The sequence below is a fragment of the Pleurodeles waltl genome, chromosome 6 (genome assembly GCF_031143425.1).
Source record: "Pleurodeles waltl isolate 20211129_DDA chromosome 6, aPleWal1.hap1.20221129, whole genome shotgun sequence".
Taxonomy (NCBI): domain Eukaryota; kingdom Metazoa; phylum Chordata; class Amphibia; order Caudata; family Salamandridae; genus Pleurodeles; species Pleurodeles waltl.
The window spans coordinates 1,093,973,230-1,093,991,015 of NC_090445.1; the positions used below are offsets into that span (position 1 = coordinate 1,093,973,230).

General features: G+C 42.2%; 1 protein-coding gene across 2 annotated transcripts in view; it reads left to right on the forward strand.

Annotated features, from left to right (window-relative positions):
- The window catches only part of ANXA11 (annexin A11), a 126,891-nt gene that overhangs the window by 52,592 nt on the left and 56,513 nt on the right, over positions 1-17,786 (forward strand). For both annotated transcript variants that reach the window (XM_069240186.1, XM_069240187.1), the window contains exon 2: positions 16,268-16,321. In XM_069240186.1, coding sequence (XP_069096287.1) covers positions 16,270-16,321 — 52 coding nt within the window. In that variant the 5' untranslated portion in view covers positions 16,268-16,269. The remainder of the gene's footprint in view (positions 1-16,267; positions 16,322-17,786) is intronic.

Here is a 17,786-nt window from a genome sequence, read left to right on the forward strand (position 1 = left end):
AGGCACAGAGGGGCCGAGTGTCTTGCAGCACAGTGCCACCACACCCAGGTGTGGAAAAGTCAGGGTTGCATTTGTGAAATGAAGCGCCTGGTTTGGGAATCCAGATTTGTATGTTAATATACACAAATTATTTATGAAGGTTTAAGAATAGCTGCTTGGTGGACATCCACAAGCCAGTCTGCTTCCAAGGAATGGAAGAGGGCATCGGAGGGAATATTGGGTGGAGTGTACGTCTGGGCCATGCCTAGATTTACAAAAGGTTTCTATGGCAATTCACACACTGACGGCATATCAAAAACTAGCCCTGCAAAAGGCAGGATTAAGGGGGCTTTTAAAGAGTGGGGAAAGGGATGTGAGTACCCTAATATTTATGGGGGCTAGTCAGTGGGATTATTCCTCTAACAGTTCACTTCTCTAAGAACCTCGTGTCCCTTCAATCAGTAGTTGACACTGCATGGGACTCCACAGTGGATAGGTTAGGATAGGATTAGATCTATGATTATTTTAATACCTTAATCTGCTTGCCCTAACTTAATTATTTTCAGGGGGAAAAATTGAAGTACTCCCTAGGCCGGACTTGCATCACCCTGAGTCACCCCCCCCCCCCCAGCTCCACCCACCCCACATGCCAAACAAAACTAACGTAATGGAGAGCCGTGGCCAACGCCCAAAGGCAATTAGGTTAAGGGAGCTGCGGGTGAAAAATGTTTGGAACAGTGCTCTAGGCAGTCACACAAAAGGAGCCCCACATATCCTGATAGCCTGTCACCAGGCTGATGGGTCTTCCTGAGCTGGAGTGGTAGGAGGAGCGAACACTTGCACCTGTGTAGGGCTGTGCCTGTACTCACAAAAAGCAGTCTTCAGCCCCCTACAGTGTGTCTGGGGCCAGGGCAGGGAAAGGCAGGGTCTTGTGCACTACAAAGACTTCTCTTTGAAGTTTCCTACACCAAAGAGAAATGGGTATAGGTACTGGACCTCTGACACCACAGTTAGAACACTTCTGGACTGAGGACATTCTACCAGGAAGAAGAGCTGAATACTGTTGGAAGGACTGCCACTTGCTTCTTCTGTCTTAGTAGTGAAAGGACTGAACGTGGCTTTCTACTTTTCCAAGGGCTTGAACTGACCTTGTCTCCTGTTAAGAAGTCCCAGGGACATCAAAGACTTAATCTACCAGTGCCTGGGCTCTGCTGCTGACAGTCCTGACATGCAAAGTGGTGCCAATTCTTGTCCCTGGGACCTTGGAAGTGTGAGCTGGTGACCTGAAGGAGAAAATTCATGCACTGACATTTTGCTGCTGGAAAGCCAATGCAGCGCCTGTTCCATGGTGGCTCCATCGACACAGAGCATCTGGATTTCACACGCACTGTACCCAGGGCGTCAGTTTCTCATTGACCCGCACCGCAGTAAGGTACTGGGGCTGCGTGTCCAGAAATCAACTCACCGCCTTCCCTGTGAGTAAAGAATTGACCCATCACCTCCCCTGCGCAGTAAGGAACAGACACATTGCTTTGCCATTGGTGCCTCACCTCCCCTGCGACCCGCAGCGTCTTTGTTTTGGATGCATCCAAGGTACTTTGTGCTAAAGAGATACATCCATTGATACTATGGATTAAGACTTGCTTAAACAATTAAAGTGAAATGTTGACTTGTGTAAGTTGAATTTTTGTCATTTTGGAATTGTTTTACTCCAAATAATGGCTATTTCAGTGAACTTTTGTGGAGTCCTTTTTTAGTTTGTGTGTGTGCGCGCACACACACACACACACACACACACTCTTTACACACACACACTTTACACATTGCCTCTGGAATAAGCTGTTCTGGTTGAGCCAAACTACCAAGTGCGTGAGCCGGGGTTATCTTAGTTATGTGGCTCCCTTACCCTGACAAGAGTGAAGGTCACTACTTGGGCAGGGTGGAAACCACTGCCAACTAGGGACCCCATTTCTAACATCCTTCATCAGGGGGATGGATCAATATCACTGAATCTCTCTGAAGTTCAGTGTCTCATTCGCCTTGTATAATAAGTAACACTTCACACATTTTGTATAAGTTAAGTAAAAACATGAATACTGTTTTTACTCTGTACAGTTCTAGTATATCCTTTTAATTTAAGATGATTTAAGTTTTAAGAAATAAGGTTTTTTCAGCCATCCCGTGCTGCTCCACAGGCTTTTGAAAATGGGTATTGTTTTGATGGTTGATCACATTCCTCATTAACCTGGCATATTTGCTACCCATCATCCATATTTCTGATTCCTTGGGGATCAGAAAAAAATTCATATTGGTCTTTTTGTGGAGACTAATGATAAAAATAGGTACCACTGCTAACATGGCTCCTACTGGTTTAAATATTTTTTCCCCTTGTGCTAACTTATGCATGTAGAAATTAAAATTCTACTGCTGTGTAAAGATTACATTTCTGTTATAGTAGCATATGTTGCAGTGGCTCCCCTGCAGTTCTTGCATCCTTTGTTGCACGTCAAGAAGACACGGGCAGAGTAAATGGGGTTTTAAGAGCCACGTTCTCTTTGAAGTTTCCATACCTTGCGCTTTTGGCTGGAAAAGGAGTCAGACCTGTTATGTCCCTCGCCAGGACCTTGGTATTTTGGTCAGTCCAAGCCTACTCCACTTCACCTTTGTATGTTGGGTTAAATATCCTGGCCCCTACCCTTATTGCAAGCTCTGAGATGTGAGCTGCTGGTGAAGCGGTGGTTTGATTGCTTACTCGCATACCCCAAATTGGTATGTCTATGATGCTGGCACATATACTTCATGAACCTTTAACAATAGTGCAGAACAACCACACAATTCTGCCACTTCGACCAGCAAGAAATCCAAATGAAGCATTGACTTAAGAATCAAGACCTTCATAGAAAAGATACAGACCAAAAAATGACTGGCGATCACATAAGGGTGAGCTAGTTTGAGTGTAGGGAGCATAAAGACGAGCAGAAGTTTGTGCTTGGTCCCTTATGATAAACTTGGGGGGGAGGGTGTACGGGATGCTTCTGATGCAACAAGCAACATTTAAAGAGAATCATTTAACCTCTGGAGAGCTCATGGTGAACAAACACAAGCATGACCACTAAGTTGAATCTGATTTGTGTAGTCTACAAATAACTTTCCCAGCCAAGAAAGCAGCACATTTCAGTCTCATTCTATTTAAAGTGCTGCGAGGAAACGAAGAAAGTTCAAGCTTGAGAAACTCGAAGTTTAAAGTCACTCATAAATGGAAAATATTATATGTCAAATAATGAAAACTAAAAGAAAATCTCTTGTGTGCTTTCTCAGTAATATCCCAGCATTGTGTCAGGGTGCCAAGAGGTTCTTGGAAAGTCGAGACTAGCTCACCCTGACATTAATCTATTTTTTTTCTTCGCCTTTTACTCATAAGGTCTCAATTCTAGCTGTCAACAAATTGTACCTTCAGCTCCTTTGTCTGCTGTTCAAATCACTCAGTTTATATTTGTTTTATGTCCTAAATCAGACAAGATCACCAATGCACATCATGTGTCTAAACGTATAAACTTATATTTTATAGTTTGGCCTCCTAGCACAGCGGATAGTGCAGCAGTTTGGAAACTTTTAGAGCAGTCCCCTACACAACCTTTTACAGTAAGAACATCACAGCATACCTTTGTGAGTAACCACTTTAGGATGTGAGCTGCATAAGCCTTGCATAGTACAATGAAAGATGACAAAAGGGACAGTCGAAGCCCATTAAAACCAGATGATGTATCGTAAAAGAACGTAGATTAGACTGAGCCAGAGGTACGGTCTATAGCTACTAAGAGGATATGAGAATTGATCGATCTGTGACATTAAATGCCTTCCTGTCATCTATGTTGTATATTAGCTATTCTGTACTTGGTAATAAGGTTGGTGGAATCCACTGGTGTATACACCTGCTTATTTTTTATTTGATTGAATCAGACTTATCGCAGCTTAAAACAAGCCTAAAGAAAACTGTTACTGTTAGCTGTGCACTGCTGTAGAAAAGGAAACCGGTTTGTTGCTTGCATTACGTTTTTCACAAAGTAAATTGTTATCCTTCTTTTTAAAAGGCTGAGATGGCTGTCTTTAGATTCATAGTCACACCTGTGACCTACAAATGTATGCATACATCTTTGGTTTAGACACAGAACTTTGAGTTGATGTTCTGGCCCTATTCAATAAATGACGTGACATAGATCTGAAATCAGTCAAGAAATTGCTTCCAAACTCTGACTCTGCATCAGAGTAAGCTTTCGGTTTCCATCTTCACTTTAGGAGGGTGTTTTTTCGATAATTTCATCTGCCAGGTCCTTGATTTTTAAAAAGAACAAACAAAAAAACACACAGCTGCCAAAGTTTGCCCCATTTCCAACATAACGCTTCTAACTGTGTGCCACGGTGTTAATTAGAGCAGAACATTTTGTTTTTCAATGGGTGTTGGTTTACTGAAAAATGGCACGTGATCCGACTTGGTCTGTGAAACTTTTCTGCTCTCCACACTTCTTCCTAAGTTTTTAGGGTAAGTGATTAAACCTCGCAAAATAACACAAATCTTCACAAATGGGACAAATCCCTTGGGCAAGTATCGTCAGTCCCCAAAGGCGGATTGTGGCTTGAGCTTCTTCACTTGGTGTCAAATTTCTGTGAGAGGATGAAGAGGTGTCCCTGGAAAGGAGTCTTTGTCTCGGATTAGTGGGCGGGGAGGGTGGTCAATAATTCTCGTGTATTCTCATATTGTGTAATTTATACAGCACTTTTGTAGCCCTTAATAAGCCTGCAAAATGGTGTACTGGGAATTAAAAGGACAAAAAAGAGGGAACATTCTATAAGGTAAAACTGTCCACCATCTTTGGGTAGGCCTGCAGTTCTAAAGTACTGGCGATGCCCTTTCATGAAATGGGATCACATTCAAAGTATAAAAATATATTGTTTCTGCACCTCAATTGTGATACCCATGTTAGAGCATTATCATGAGTTAAATATATTTCTTCACCAGTATCTCCATGGCTATGTCTAAACCTACTCCAGTAGAGCAAGTGCTTGGTATGGCACTGGGCTGGAGTCACGCGCTGCTTGTACGCTTGACATCCTTCTCATGATTCAGAGGAAGTGAGATAGTGATAGTTAATGCAGTCAGCACTGCACCCATCCACCCACAACTGTCTTATCTGAAATTGAAGAAAGTCTATTACTCGTATCATAGCAGATAATAGTTGTACGTGAGAAAGTACTTTTGGCTTATGCTGCTCTCACTCTTCATGCAAACGTCCCCCTCTTGCTCAGATTGTGGCCAGACAACTGTATCTCCCTGTGTCCCAGTCTCCAAGTCTTCCAAAACTAGGGACACTTATGAATTGGAAAACACCAGGAACTAGTTCTAATAAAATCGTAATATGCAATGTATTATTCTTGCATGTGGTATTAACCAGCTATTGCACTAGCAGGCATTTTGCAAAGGAAATCCCCAGGGTGAGGCTGGGGAAAATGTCCTAGCAATGGAATAGAAACAAGACTCTACTTTCCTCAGCCAAGTACAGTCCCACTGACCAAAAAGCAGGAAGTCTTAACAGTGTCCCTTCAGCCTGCGAACTGCTTCGGAAAACCTAGTGCAAGCATCGAACACCTGTTGAGCTACCATTAATAGTGATGGAATTCGATGCTGAGCTTGCAAAGCTAAATTCAGTACTGCTGTCTTGGGTCACCTGTGATTGAGCCTAAGTGATGCTTGGCTTGATTGGACATTGGGAACCGACGACTAATTAATGAGAACTTTTTAAGAGTTTGTACTGGAGGCAGTTCTGCCAAGGACATCAATAATCTAAAGCGGCTGACTACACTTCTGCCTTCTCTTTTGCCTAGTTCTCATTTCAGATAATCCAGAATCGGCACGAATAGTGCTTATCAAATTCCTTTTCTCATCTCTCCTGCTGAGATTGGGATTTCCACTCGTGATCATCAGTGCCCCTCTGTGTGTTTTATTCCATTTTGTTATGGAAATCAAAGGACATGTACATATTTCTTTACACATCATTCCATAGTAAAAAGAAACGCAACCCTAAATGTAAACATTTTCTTTTGCTGCAATTTATAATTCAAACCGAAACCAGGAAGCCGTTTCCTTCCCTGCACTAGGGCCCATGACACACTAGCATCGCTACTGAGCTGATAGTTCTCTGTGTGTGAGCACAGACCCACACCTTCATCTCTTTCAGTCTCTGAATGGAAGATGTATGGCCTTGGTAAAATTGATTAAAATAGACTGCTTGTGCAGTTCTACTCCCTATTGTTCGATTGTTAGAGTACGCATAGAAAAGAAAAGTGCATTCTGATTTTTTTTTTTTTTTTTTTTTTTTAAATATTTTTTTAATGGAAGGATTTGATGGATAATTTGAAAAACGCACATTTGCCACCTAGTCACTCTGTCACAGTCGATGTGTTTTTTTTTTTTTTTTTTGTCTACTGTTCTAATAGGTCGATGGTGTCACTAAACACTGCTTCACTTTATGGTCCCTCTTCTGAATTCCTCTTCTAAGAGTGGTAGGAGTTTGAGTTTAGTGCATGGTGTTAGCTTAGGCTGCTTTGTGTCGCGTGTACTTCAAGAAAAAATGCAGCAGTGTAACCTGAATGATGATTGTATAGCAACGTTGCTATAGCACTAAATATCTCTATGTGGGGTACTGAAGGGGGAGCATGCTACAACACCCTTCCAACCACCCACCTAGATGGCGTCTTTGTTTCGATCCCATGTGGGATGTGTTTCCATTTTGTGCGTGATTGACTATTGAGATACAATTATATTATAGGACATGCTGCTTAGCAGTGTGATGGATGAATAAGTGTGAGAGGGAGGCACGCAGTTTATTGTTTTAAGTAGCTGCCAGCTTTGCTTTGTCCGTTTTCTTTAGAAAGAAACTGAATACACCCTTATGGAAAGGTTGTCCTTCTGAACACCTGCTCGTCAGTCTCCGCTGCTGAGAACATGTGGTGTCTGAACTGTTCCTTGATCAAGCGCAGGTGGAAGATTTTTTTTGTTGGGAACCTGGAGCCATGAGCATCTTCCCATCAGTGTTTCGTCCAAGGATTGTGTAGCCACCTGGTTGTTTCATTCTCTGGACCTCCCAAATTGTGGAGGGCTTTCTAAGCAGTATAGTGCAATCATTTAGAAGCTTTTGTCCCTCAGTGTTCGAGGTCACTCTCCTGGAGAAATACAAATTTATTGGACTTAACCACTGCATCTACTTTTTTCAGTATTGTTTTTTTTTTTTCCTCTTGGACACCAGTGATGGTTTAAGTATATAATAAAATCCATACTGTTAAATTTAGGATAGTTAAATATGTCTGCTGGCTTCCTGAAGTTAAAATGGGTTTACCCCTGATTCTTTTCCAGTCCGAGCTGTCTGTGTAATGGATTGCCATGACCGCTTATGCTGATTAATTCTAGGTTGGGCAGAAATGATTCCAGTATGCCATGTAAATATGAAAAGAACATACGATATGTGCAAGCTTCCTTCTCCCATATCTATCCTCGAGCAGTGGGCAGGCTATAATACGCCCTTTGTCTAAGTGAGCATAATACAGCATAGTGGTTGCATTAGACAAGGACCTGAATTTGCCTTGATCCTACTTCTCCCTAACCTAACTGTGGCAAATATTCTATTACACTGTCCACTCTTGCAAAGCCAAGGCTTGATTGATTGATCGATTTGATTGATCAAGATGTCCTGGAACTGGATGTGGACTATTGCAAGAGAACCGAGCTAAGAAAGAGAAGGCATGAGTTGTTAATATTTTCAATGTGCCTTGAAAGTAAGTTTTTAGTATAAAAAATTTCACTGAGATCCCATGCTATTGAAGTGGTACAGGAAGAGCGCCAAGAGAATCAGACCACCAGCTCAAAGTACAGATGGAAAGCTTTCCATAAACATTGACCTCAGTTTTATCACGGGTGAGTCGAATAGTTGTAATTCATCCAGCTTACCACCAAGCACAGACACCCTTTAAACTGCTCCTGGAAAAGATCCAGAGATCCATCGAGCAACAGAAATGAGGCTCCAGGTGGGAACACAGATGTTAAAAAGCAAAAGATCAAAGAGAAGCCCTGTAGAGAAACCAAATCTGGTCCACTGCATCTCAGTATTTAAAACCATCAGAGTCACTGCCTAGCAGCTATTATGTAGGAAAGCTAATCATTTGCAGACAGTGCTCTTTATACAAATGACATTAAGCCTTTCAAGAAGGGTGTCATAAGAGGGTGTTAAAAGCTAAAGAGAGATCTAAAGGATGAGGGCTGCTGAGACCTGAGCATCTTAGATAATCCAAATGTCAGTAGTAGCATCAACTAATAGTCTCTGTGCTAATGGGGTGGAAAATAGACTAACAGGCATTTTAGAAGGAATGTTCAATGTGTGGAGACAGTTGTTGGTTCACACAGCTTTCCGCAGTTGAAGGCAACAAGGACATGTCGTGATGGTTGGATAGGATGGCTTGGTCTAATGCGTTTTTTTGGACCAGAGGGAAGATTAGAAAGCGTTCCCTAAATTCAGACAGAGTTCCTGAAGTCAAAATGACATTGTAGAGTGAGGTCTTGAAAGGGAGCAACTGCTTTCTAATGGAAAAATGGTCCCTGCTAACATTCATTTGCGGTTTGAGTTTGGATGCCTTCGTGACTATGATGGCCTCAACTCACTAATGCTTCTTGAAAGTTATGAACTCTTCATCTCTCCTGTGAGAGCATGTCACAGGAAGGAACTTAGAGGGTGCACAGGGCACAGAAAGTCCCATTGCAAATCAAATGAGAAGCCCAGCCAGTTATAGTTATTGGATGAGTAACTAGATTTTGAGCCATCTTTGGAAGTGGTGGTGGGTTTCTGGGGGCCTGAGAGTAGTGCTGTTGTAGAGGGAGACAGTACTATGAAGGAAAAATCCGCCCCAACTTTTTAGAAACATAAAACCACATGAGATGTGGAGAAAACCCCTACATTCCTGAAAGGATTTTATTTTAGTAGTGGAGGGTGCTGTAGATGAAAGGAAACTTGCAAACATAAAATGCATAATGGGAGATGCTGATGGTCCTTAACTTAATTCTCGTGAGGTTTGGAAGCCAATGCCACCCCTTGAGCGCTGAGGAAATGTAATTTCAATGCTAGGTGCTGGTGAGAAGAGGAGATTCTGCATTTGGAGCCTGCTGAAGGTGACTCAAGTAACAAGTTGTAAGGCCAGGAAAAATACTGTTGCACTTGTGTATTTGGTTGGATTAGGAGGCATTGACACTGACAACTTTTTGGGAAAGAGTCAGAAAGAAGAAAACCCAGTACCTCACAGCAGTGTTAGCAATTTTTACAGAAAAGCAATGTTTTGGATATTTTTGAACCACTTAGTGGAATCCTATTTAACCTTTGTAGGTCTTGTTACTCCTTTAAACACTAAAGCTGGCAGGGCCATAGTAAAACATAGCCATCTATATACACGTGTAAGCATATCTTTCTAGGGATGGGTGGAATTGCTTTTTTTTTTTTTCCTTCTTTATTACGCGTTTTTCATCAAAGCTAAGTGCGTTGTGCAGTACGCTGGTAGTCCACTTGGAGATTCAAGATGAGGGAACACTGCACGGCTTATACTAAAGTCAACTGCAATACTGGTGGCAAACTGGTTCAAGCAGAAAATGTCTCTCCCCTGTAGCCTGTATTACTTTTACTATTTCCATGACCAGTTTTGTACATCTGCAGCTCTGAAAATAGCACAATAAAGCATAACTGAAGGACCGAATTACACACAGCACAACAAACTGTAATTACACAAGATACAACAAAAACTAATAACCAGGTCTTTGACTATTGTTTCTTATATGGCTGTTCTTTAAAGGTATGTCCTAATGTGTGATAAAGTGTGTGGGTTTGGTTTATATTTTTTTATTTTTTTTGAGTGGGGGGAGGGTTGGTAAATCATGCATTTACCAGTACTTATAACCACGTGATCGGCATTTACCGTAACATTTTGACTTCTTCCTTGAAGGAAGATTGAGGTCTACTCTAAAGAAGTCTCTTGTATTTCAAGCAAACCAACAAACTTCCAGTTCGCTTTCTAAGGTTGTGGAGAAGAAAGGGGTGGAGATCAGACCTCACAAGTTCAGATATTCTCTCTCCTCCCCCCTCCCCACCCCCTCACCCTTCCTAGTGTTATAGGATGGGTAGTGGTGGAACAGAGATTCAAATCCCTGACTGTGGCGGTACATGTACCTACAATTATTTACGTAGAACTGGGGTATAACAGTGGAATTACCTGTGTGATGTCTTTGATGTTTTACTGAATTTATTCCCAGGACTATTTCCAAACATTTGGTACTCTTAACACTCAAACTGGACTTGCGAAACTCTCTCTATATTTTCGAGTTTTACCTGACTACCTTGATAGTGTTCATGTAACCCAACTAGTAAAGTAACTGTCGGTAGATGCCTATTATGACGCTCGAGAAACATAGGGGAGCAATGGCATTTTTATCCATTTGGTTTGTGACCTAAATGTCTGTCTTTATTGCAGATCATGTCGCCTTAAATGAGTCAGTACTGCAAGGCTCTGTTCTGACTCCCATGCTGTTTGACTCGCATTTAACCCCTTCGCTGCCAGGCCTTTTTGGCTATTTGGGGCAGTTCGCGCTTAGGCCTTCATAACGTTTTGTCCACATAAGCTACCTACGCCAAATTTCCGACCTTTTTTGTTTGTTTTATTTTTCACAACATCCTAGGGATTCTAGAGGTACCCAGAGTTTGTGGGTTCCCCCGGAGGTGACTAAGAAATTAGCCAAAACACAGCGAATATGTAGTTTAAAAAAAACAAATGGGAACAAAGGGCTGCAGAAAAAGGCTTATGGGGTTTGCTGTGCTGAAATCACCATCTTCCCAGCTTTCAGGAACAGGCAGACTTGAATCGGAAAACTGCATTTTTCAACGTAATTTTGACATTTTACTGGCACATACCCCATTTTTTTTTTTTTTTTTTTTTTTTGTGTGCTTTTAGCCTCCTTCCAGTTAGTGGCAGAAATGGGTGTGAAACCAATGCTGGATCCTGGAAAGCTAAACATTTCTGAAAAGTAGACAAAATTCTGAATTCAGCAAGGGGTCATTTGTTTAGATCCTATAAGGTTTTCCTACAGAAAACAGCTGAAATAAAAAAACAAATATTGAAATTGAGGTGGAAAAAAAACCCAGCCATTTTTCTCCACGTTTTACTCTGCAACTTTTTCCTGTGATGTCAGATTTTTGAAAGCAATACGTCTGCTGGACTCTTCTGGGCAATAACACCTGTTCTTCTATTCTGTGTTCCTCCAAGTCTCCCAATAAAAACGGTATCTCACTTATGTGGGTAGGCCTAGTGCCTGCTACAGGAAACACAACATGGGCACATCACAGTTTTAAATTGAAATCTGACTTGTTTTTTGCAAAGTGCCTAGCTGTGGATTTTGGCCTCTAGCTCATCCGGCACCTACGGAAACCTACCAAACCTGTGCATTTTTTAAAAACTAGACGCCTGGGGGAATCCAAGATGGGGTGACTTGTGGGGCTCTCACCAGGTTCTGTTACCCAGAATCCTTTGCAAATCTCAAAATGAGGCCCAAAAAAACTTTTTCCTCACATTTCGGTGACAAAGTTCTGGAATCTGAGAGGAGCCACAAATTTCCTTCCACCCAGCGCCCCCCAAGTCTCCCAATTAAAAATGGTACCTTACATGTGTGGATAGACCTAGTGCTTGCGACAGGAAATGCCCCAAAACACTAGGTGGACACATCAAAATTATCATATGCAAAACTACCTGTTTTTGTGTGGGGGGGGGAGGAAGGAGTGGGCACCTGCGTTTTTGGTTATCGGTATAGATGCGACAATGCTGGGTGGTAGGAATTTTGTGGATTCCGGAAGATTCCAACACAAAAAATGTGTGATTTCCAGCTAAGTTGGAGGTTTGCAGGGCATTGTTGGTAAGAAAATTGTGCGGGTTGCATGTGAAGCACATCACCCTTGGACTCACCCAGATGTTTAGTTTTCAGATGTGTCTAGGTCTTGTGGATTTTTCTACATGGCAGTGTCCAAAAAGTTCAGCCCTCACAATTCCAAGTGGGACGATTTTGAGAGTTAGACAAGCTCTCATGGTCCAAATATAAAACCAAAACACAAAATAATAAAATGTCCTCTTGCTTACCATGGGATAAGATGTTTTAGGGTGCAGGGGAGAGCTGAAAGATTCTTCTCTGGTGGGCTTTCTGCCCCCCCTGGGGGCAGATGGGCCTTCTAAAATTAGGCCGACCTGGCTAACTGTAATGTGCCCCCATGGGGATCGACCCTTGCCCAAGGGGCTGCCCCCCTCCCCAACAAAACACACATACACACACACAACTGCACCAATATCTGGTGCCTAAGTGGTTTCCCGCCCCCCGGGGGCAGATCGGCCTAATAGAAGTAGGCCGATCTGCCCCAAGGGGGCAGCAATAGCCTAAAATAAATTTGCCCCCCCTCCACCAAGGGGAGCGACCCTTGCCTAAGGGGTCTTTCCCCTTGTGTGAAATTGGCACAAAAAAATTAAAATCTATGTTGTCTAGTGGTTTCTGCCCCCGGGTGCAGATTGGCCTAATACAAATAGGCTGATCTGCCCCCAAGGGGGCGGGGTGGTAGAAATGGGCTAAAATAAAATTCTCCACCAGGGGAGCGACCCTTCCCTGGAAAACAAGTTTGCCCTTACCCCACCTAAGGGAGCGACCCTTGCCTAAGGGGTCGCTCCCCTCACATGAAACTGACCTAAAAACAAATCCCTAGTGTCTAGTGGTTTCAAATGTCAAATGGCTTAAAGTTAATTTTGCCCCCAGGAGAGCGACCCTTGTCCAAGGGGTCGCTACCCTCATGACAATAGCATTACAAAAATAAAATCCCTGGTGTCTAGGGGGCATTTCTGCTGCCCGATCACATCGCGATCGGGAAGCAGAAATGCTGAGAGACACATGAAATGCTGTGAGACTTGAAAGGAAAGCCCTTTCCTTTCCTTTCATGCCTCTCTCGCCCCCTCCATGTGATCAGAGGAGAAATGTTTAAGCATTTCTCTTCCGATCTGCGCTAGAAGCTGACCTTCTAACGCAGTGGGGGCAGCCTCTGAGGTCAGCAGGTGATCGTATGCTGACATCCTCAGACACCACAGGAAGGTTGGCAGCGACTCCCCTTCTAGCCCTGCCCAGGGGAGTGGGGTGCCAGGTAGCAGGACATAACGGTTACGTCCTGGGCACCCGACTGGTGCTGCCCAGGATGTAACTGTTATGTCCAAGGCACCTGAGGGGTTAAGAACTCAGGATCTTATATCATCAGTATGTAGATGAGATTTACATTTGTTCTGGGATTCACTCTCCCTATGATGTATGACATCTTGCCCAAACCATTCAAGACTGGATGTGTGTCCACTATTTAAAACTCAAATTGAATTTCTTCTTATTTCACAATCTCAATTGCTTCTATTATTGTAATCCTGAATGTGGCCAATCTGCAAACCTATCATTGGCTGTCTAATTCCCTCTGTGCCCCTCAAAGATCTATCCATCCTTCACACAAAAATCCACTCAGTAGCCAAAAATGCTAGTTTTTAGCTATGTCTGCTCTGGGGTATTTGTCAGTTTATTCCTGAAGAAGATGTCAAGAGTCTTGTCCTTGTGTTGTCCGAATTGTCTATCTCCTCTCCTGTGGCTGCACTGCTAACATCAGACATCCTTTATTTTTCTTTTGTATATTGTAATTGTAAAGTGGTCCACGTTCCATCACAGTGTCTGTGCTATAGAAAATTGTATAGGCAAATAACTAAGTTAACAGTGTGACAACCGCATATGTTTCAAGTGTTTAAACAGAGACTCTGAGGTTTCTTGAAGCTGATGGTAAAAGAGTGTCAGGCAAAAATTGCCATCCCCACGTTCCTGGGTTGCAGTGTAGTATTGTGCCAAAAAACCTAGCCCTCCAACATAGCAACATGGATGGAAAACAGCTGCCTCAAACTAAACACTGACAAAACGGAAGTCCTGATATTTGGGGAAAAACACCTCCATATGGGACCAAAGCTGGTGGTCAACAAAACTCAGACTTAAGCCTTCTCCATCAGACCACGCCCAAAACCGGAGCATCATTCTCTACTGCTAAGTATCCATAAATCGATAAGTAAACTCAGTTGCCTCCTCCTGCTTCTGTATCCTCCATATGCTTTGCCGAATCTTCAAATGGATCCGTACTGACACCAGAAAGTCATGCATGCCCTGGTCACCAGCCGCCTCGACTATGGCAATGCTCTCTACACCAGAATGTCCTCCCAGCTACGTAAAAGACTCCAGATTCTACAGCACACAGCAGCCAGACTCATCCTCATCCTCAACCTTCCCAAGTGCTCAAGCATCACCCCATACCTCTGAAGCTCCACTGGCTCTGTCCAGAAAAGAGGCCAATTCATAAACCTCACACTCGCATACCAGGCTCTCCACAACCTAGGGCTGGTCTACATCAACCATTGACTTAACTTCTATGTCTCGGCAAGACAACAGCACTCTGCCTTGCTAAACCTTGCGCACACACACCCTTCATCTATCACAGCCACAGCGAAGGTCACTCCTTCTCCCACACAGCAGCCAAGTCCTGGAACACCCTGCCCTTCCAACTCCGAACACCTCCCTCCTTGGCGGACTTCAGGAGGAGTCTCAAGACATGGCTTTTCAACTGAGACACTGCCCCTCAGCTCCCCGATACCCTTATAGTGATAGTGCTGCGCTTTATAAATGCTATGATTTGAGAGCTCTGAGTTGGTGGGTGAGAACCTTTTCCAAAGGCGTTGTCACTAAGGGGTTCTTCCATTCTTGTTCCTAAAACAATTAATCGGGCCCAGATTATGCATACCCTTCTGCCGTTACCAAAATGTCATATGCTTCAAAGTGTAGTCCTGCATGTTCAAGCCTCTCCTTTTCTCTCCTAGTACTTGAAGTTAAATTAGTGCTAATTAGTGCTACAGTAATCCATTTTAATAAGCAACCTATCTAACACATGCTTACAAATATAAAGTCCGATGTTTCAAATGTCAGGGTAGAAAGGAGTAATTTTTTGCACAATGACTGCTTTGTGACCCGACATTAATTTTGCACCCTAACAGATACACAAAATGCCATTCATTGGGATTTACAGAATCCTGACGCAGTTAAACTAGTAAGGGTGGATTCTGGATGTCAGTTTCACACAGTGGGCTGTGAATGCAAGAATGGAGCACTGCAAGGGGCAGCAGACCTCCATCCCGTCATTCACTTTCACAAAACGTCGTTTTTTTTATTTTTTGTTTTTTTTAAAACAAATATTTCTCAGGCCTTTGGAGGGACAGGAAAGTTGATATTCCATTCAGTGGTCCCTTAGACTACTGTTTTATTACTGTTCACTCCCAAGTGCCAGCAGCCCACATTTGGTGAATGAAAGTACAATTGGAGCCGGAAGCCATTGAAACGTATTTCAACTCGGAAGGAAGGGTGATTTCCCCCTCTACCTTCTGATTTGTGAATAGTTCCACAATGTACATACTAAGTTGAAAATAATTGTATGACTCTCAAGGTACCCCCCCGGACATTGTGACATGGTGTTTTGTGGATGCCAGCCGTACCTTTTGAGATTTTCAACAGCTGCACAGTCACATACATTTGGCCTTTTCCTCTGATGCGAAAACCTTTCCCACGTCAATTAAGTAGAGGAGTCGAAAGTGGCACGTGTCTGAACAGGGTGGCTTCTCATTATGTGGTAAATAAAATGTTGTCAATGGATGCCATGATAACATGAACTTAGCTTATTATTGTATGCGTGGGACAGTCTTCTGAAACTTCAGAAGTCAGTGTTGCGCTTTCATCCGTATGACGGTTTATGAGTTTACCTTAAACCTATTCTTCTTCAAGATGTTGTTAGAACTGTTCTAACTGCCAACAGTGTGATCCGACTTGATTCTTAGCTACGCCAGTATGTTGTCAATAAGTAAGGATTTACCTGAAAATATAACATTCGCCAAGTAGTCTGAGGATATTAATCTTATTGATCACACACAGATTTGTTTTCATCTTTTTAATTTTTCGATTTGAATTTAGTGACTATCTTTCTCACATTCGTTTTTCTTGTTTTTAATACATTGAATAATTTTTATGTAATTGCTCATTTGTACCTGAAGTTATATATTTATAGAGACATTCTTCATTTGATACATATTTTTAGCTCTGAATTGTTCTTTTCCCTTCTAGACATGAGTTACCCAGGCTACCCACAAGCAGGTGGATACCCACCTCAGCAACCAGGTGAGATTTGTAAATTCTACCTGTTTAAGGTGTGTCATATTTGGTGCACAGGTTTAACTCTCGCCATTCAAGTAAAAGTTGGTGCAGAATTAAACTATCATAAAAAGACTTTTGAAGGGTCATTTTTTTCATGTCAGACAGTGATTGGTGAGCCAACATGCTTTGCCATAACTCTCCCTATCCTAAAGCACAGCCAACATGCTTTGTTCTCCAGGCTTAACCTAATCCTTCCTAGAGCTGTTTCTTAGGTTTGACTCTCCAGACCTTGGTGAGTTTGTTCAGTATTTTTTATTTGGCCATGTTTTGTAGATATCTCCTGCCTATCCAACCCTTTCTGGAAGTAAAAATGGTAACGTATTACTACCGAGATATCCATAGCACATCCTTTGTCTTGTGTCCCATTCACTGTTGTATTACTATAAGCTGCTAGTCGATCATTTGTTTTGAAATAATATCTGTTTCTGTCTGATATGAGCTTGTTCTCTTTGGATTGGAGTACAGCCACATTTGTCCTATCTAGCCTAAAGATATCTCAGTGATACATGACAGATTCAACAAAAGCACACTTGAAATCGCTGTACAAGATTGCGGAATTTTATAAAACATCACATTGTACAAAACATCGGATGCTCCTGAAATCTACTTGTTCTATAACAAACCCACTTGTCTCTTTTGGTGCCTTGCAGAGGGGGGACAAATTATGGCTGCATTTTCATTATATTAAAGGTCTGATATTAGCTTCTCTGGTTACTCTAGGGCTCCTGTTGAAGCATGTTTTGGATCCCAGCAAGAATCAGATTTCACAACCTTTCTGTAATCCTATAAAGGGTTCAAAGATGAGCTGAATTCATCATTCAGTCAGGGTTTGTCAAACAATCGTCAATAATATAAACTTTTCAAACAGTTAGAAATAAGATCTACAAGGGATGCTTAAAAGGGTATATTGTGTCTTTACAACACTGTTTCATAAACAATATATCTTAGTGCAAGGTGCTCTGTGCACAGTGACAAGACAAAACAGATCTGTGCAGTCAGTGAAGAAGCATGTACAAAATAAGTTTTCACATTTAAATAAATCTATTTGTGTTAGCCTGGCTATGGAATTTCCTAATACAATCAACATGGGTCGATAAGAGATTTCCAGAAACGTTTCTTGTATCCTACTAGTAAAGTCTGTATTTCATTTTCTGTTGCCATTTCGACCCATCAAAAATGTGTTAAATAATAATACATTGATAAGGTCTTACTCAGGACAGCTTGAATTGAGACACTCTGCACAATAGAAATTACAATGCCTTATGTTTCAGTGTGTGTTGTAAGATAATGCTTAATTCAATAATCAGCTATAAGAGTCTCACCTAATGTTCGAGTGTAACACCTATATTGGCCATACTCTTCTACAGGTCCCAAAGGGTAATGTGATAGTGGGAGACACATTATCATTGTCTCCTCTACATCATATGTA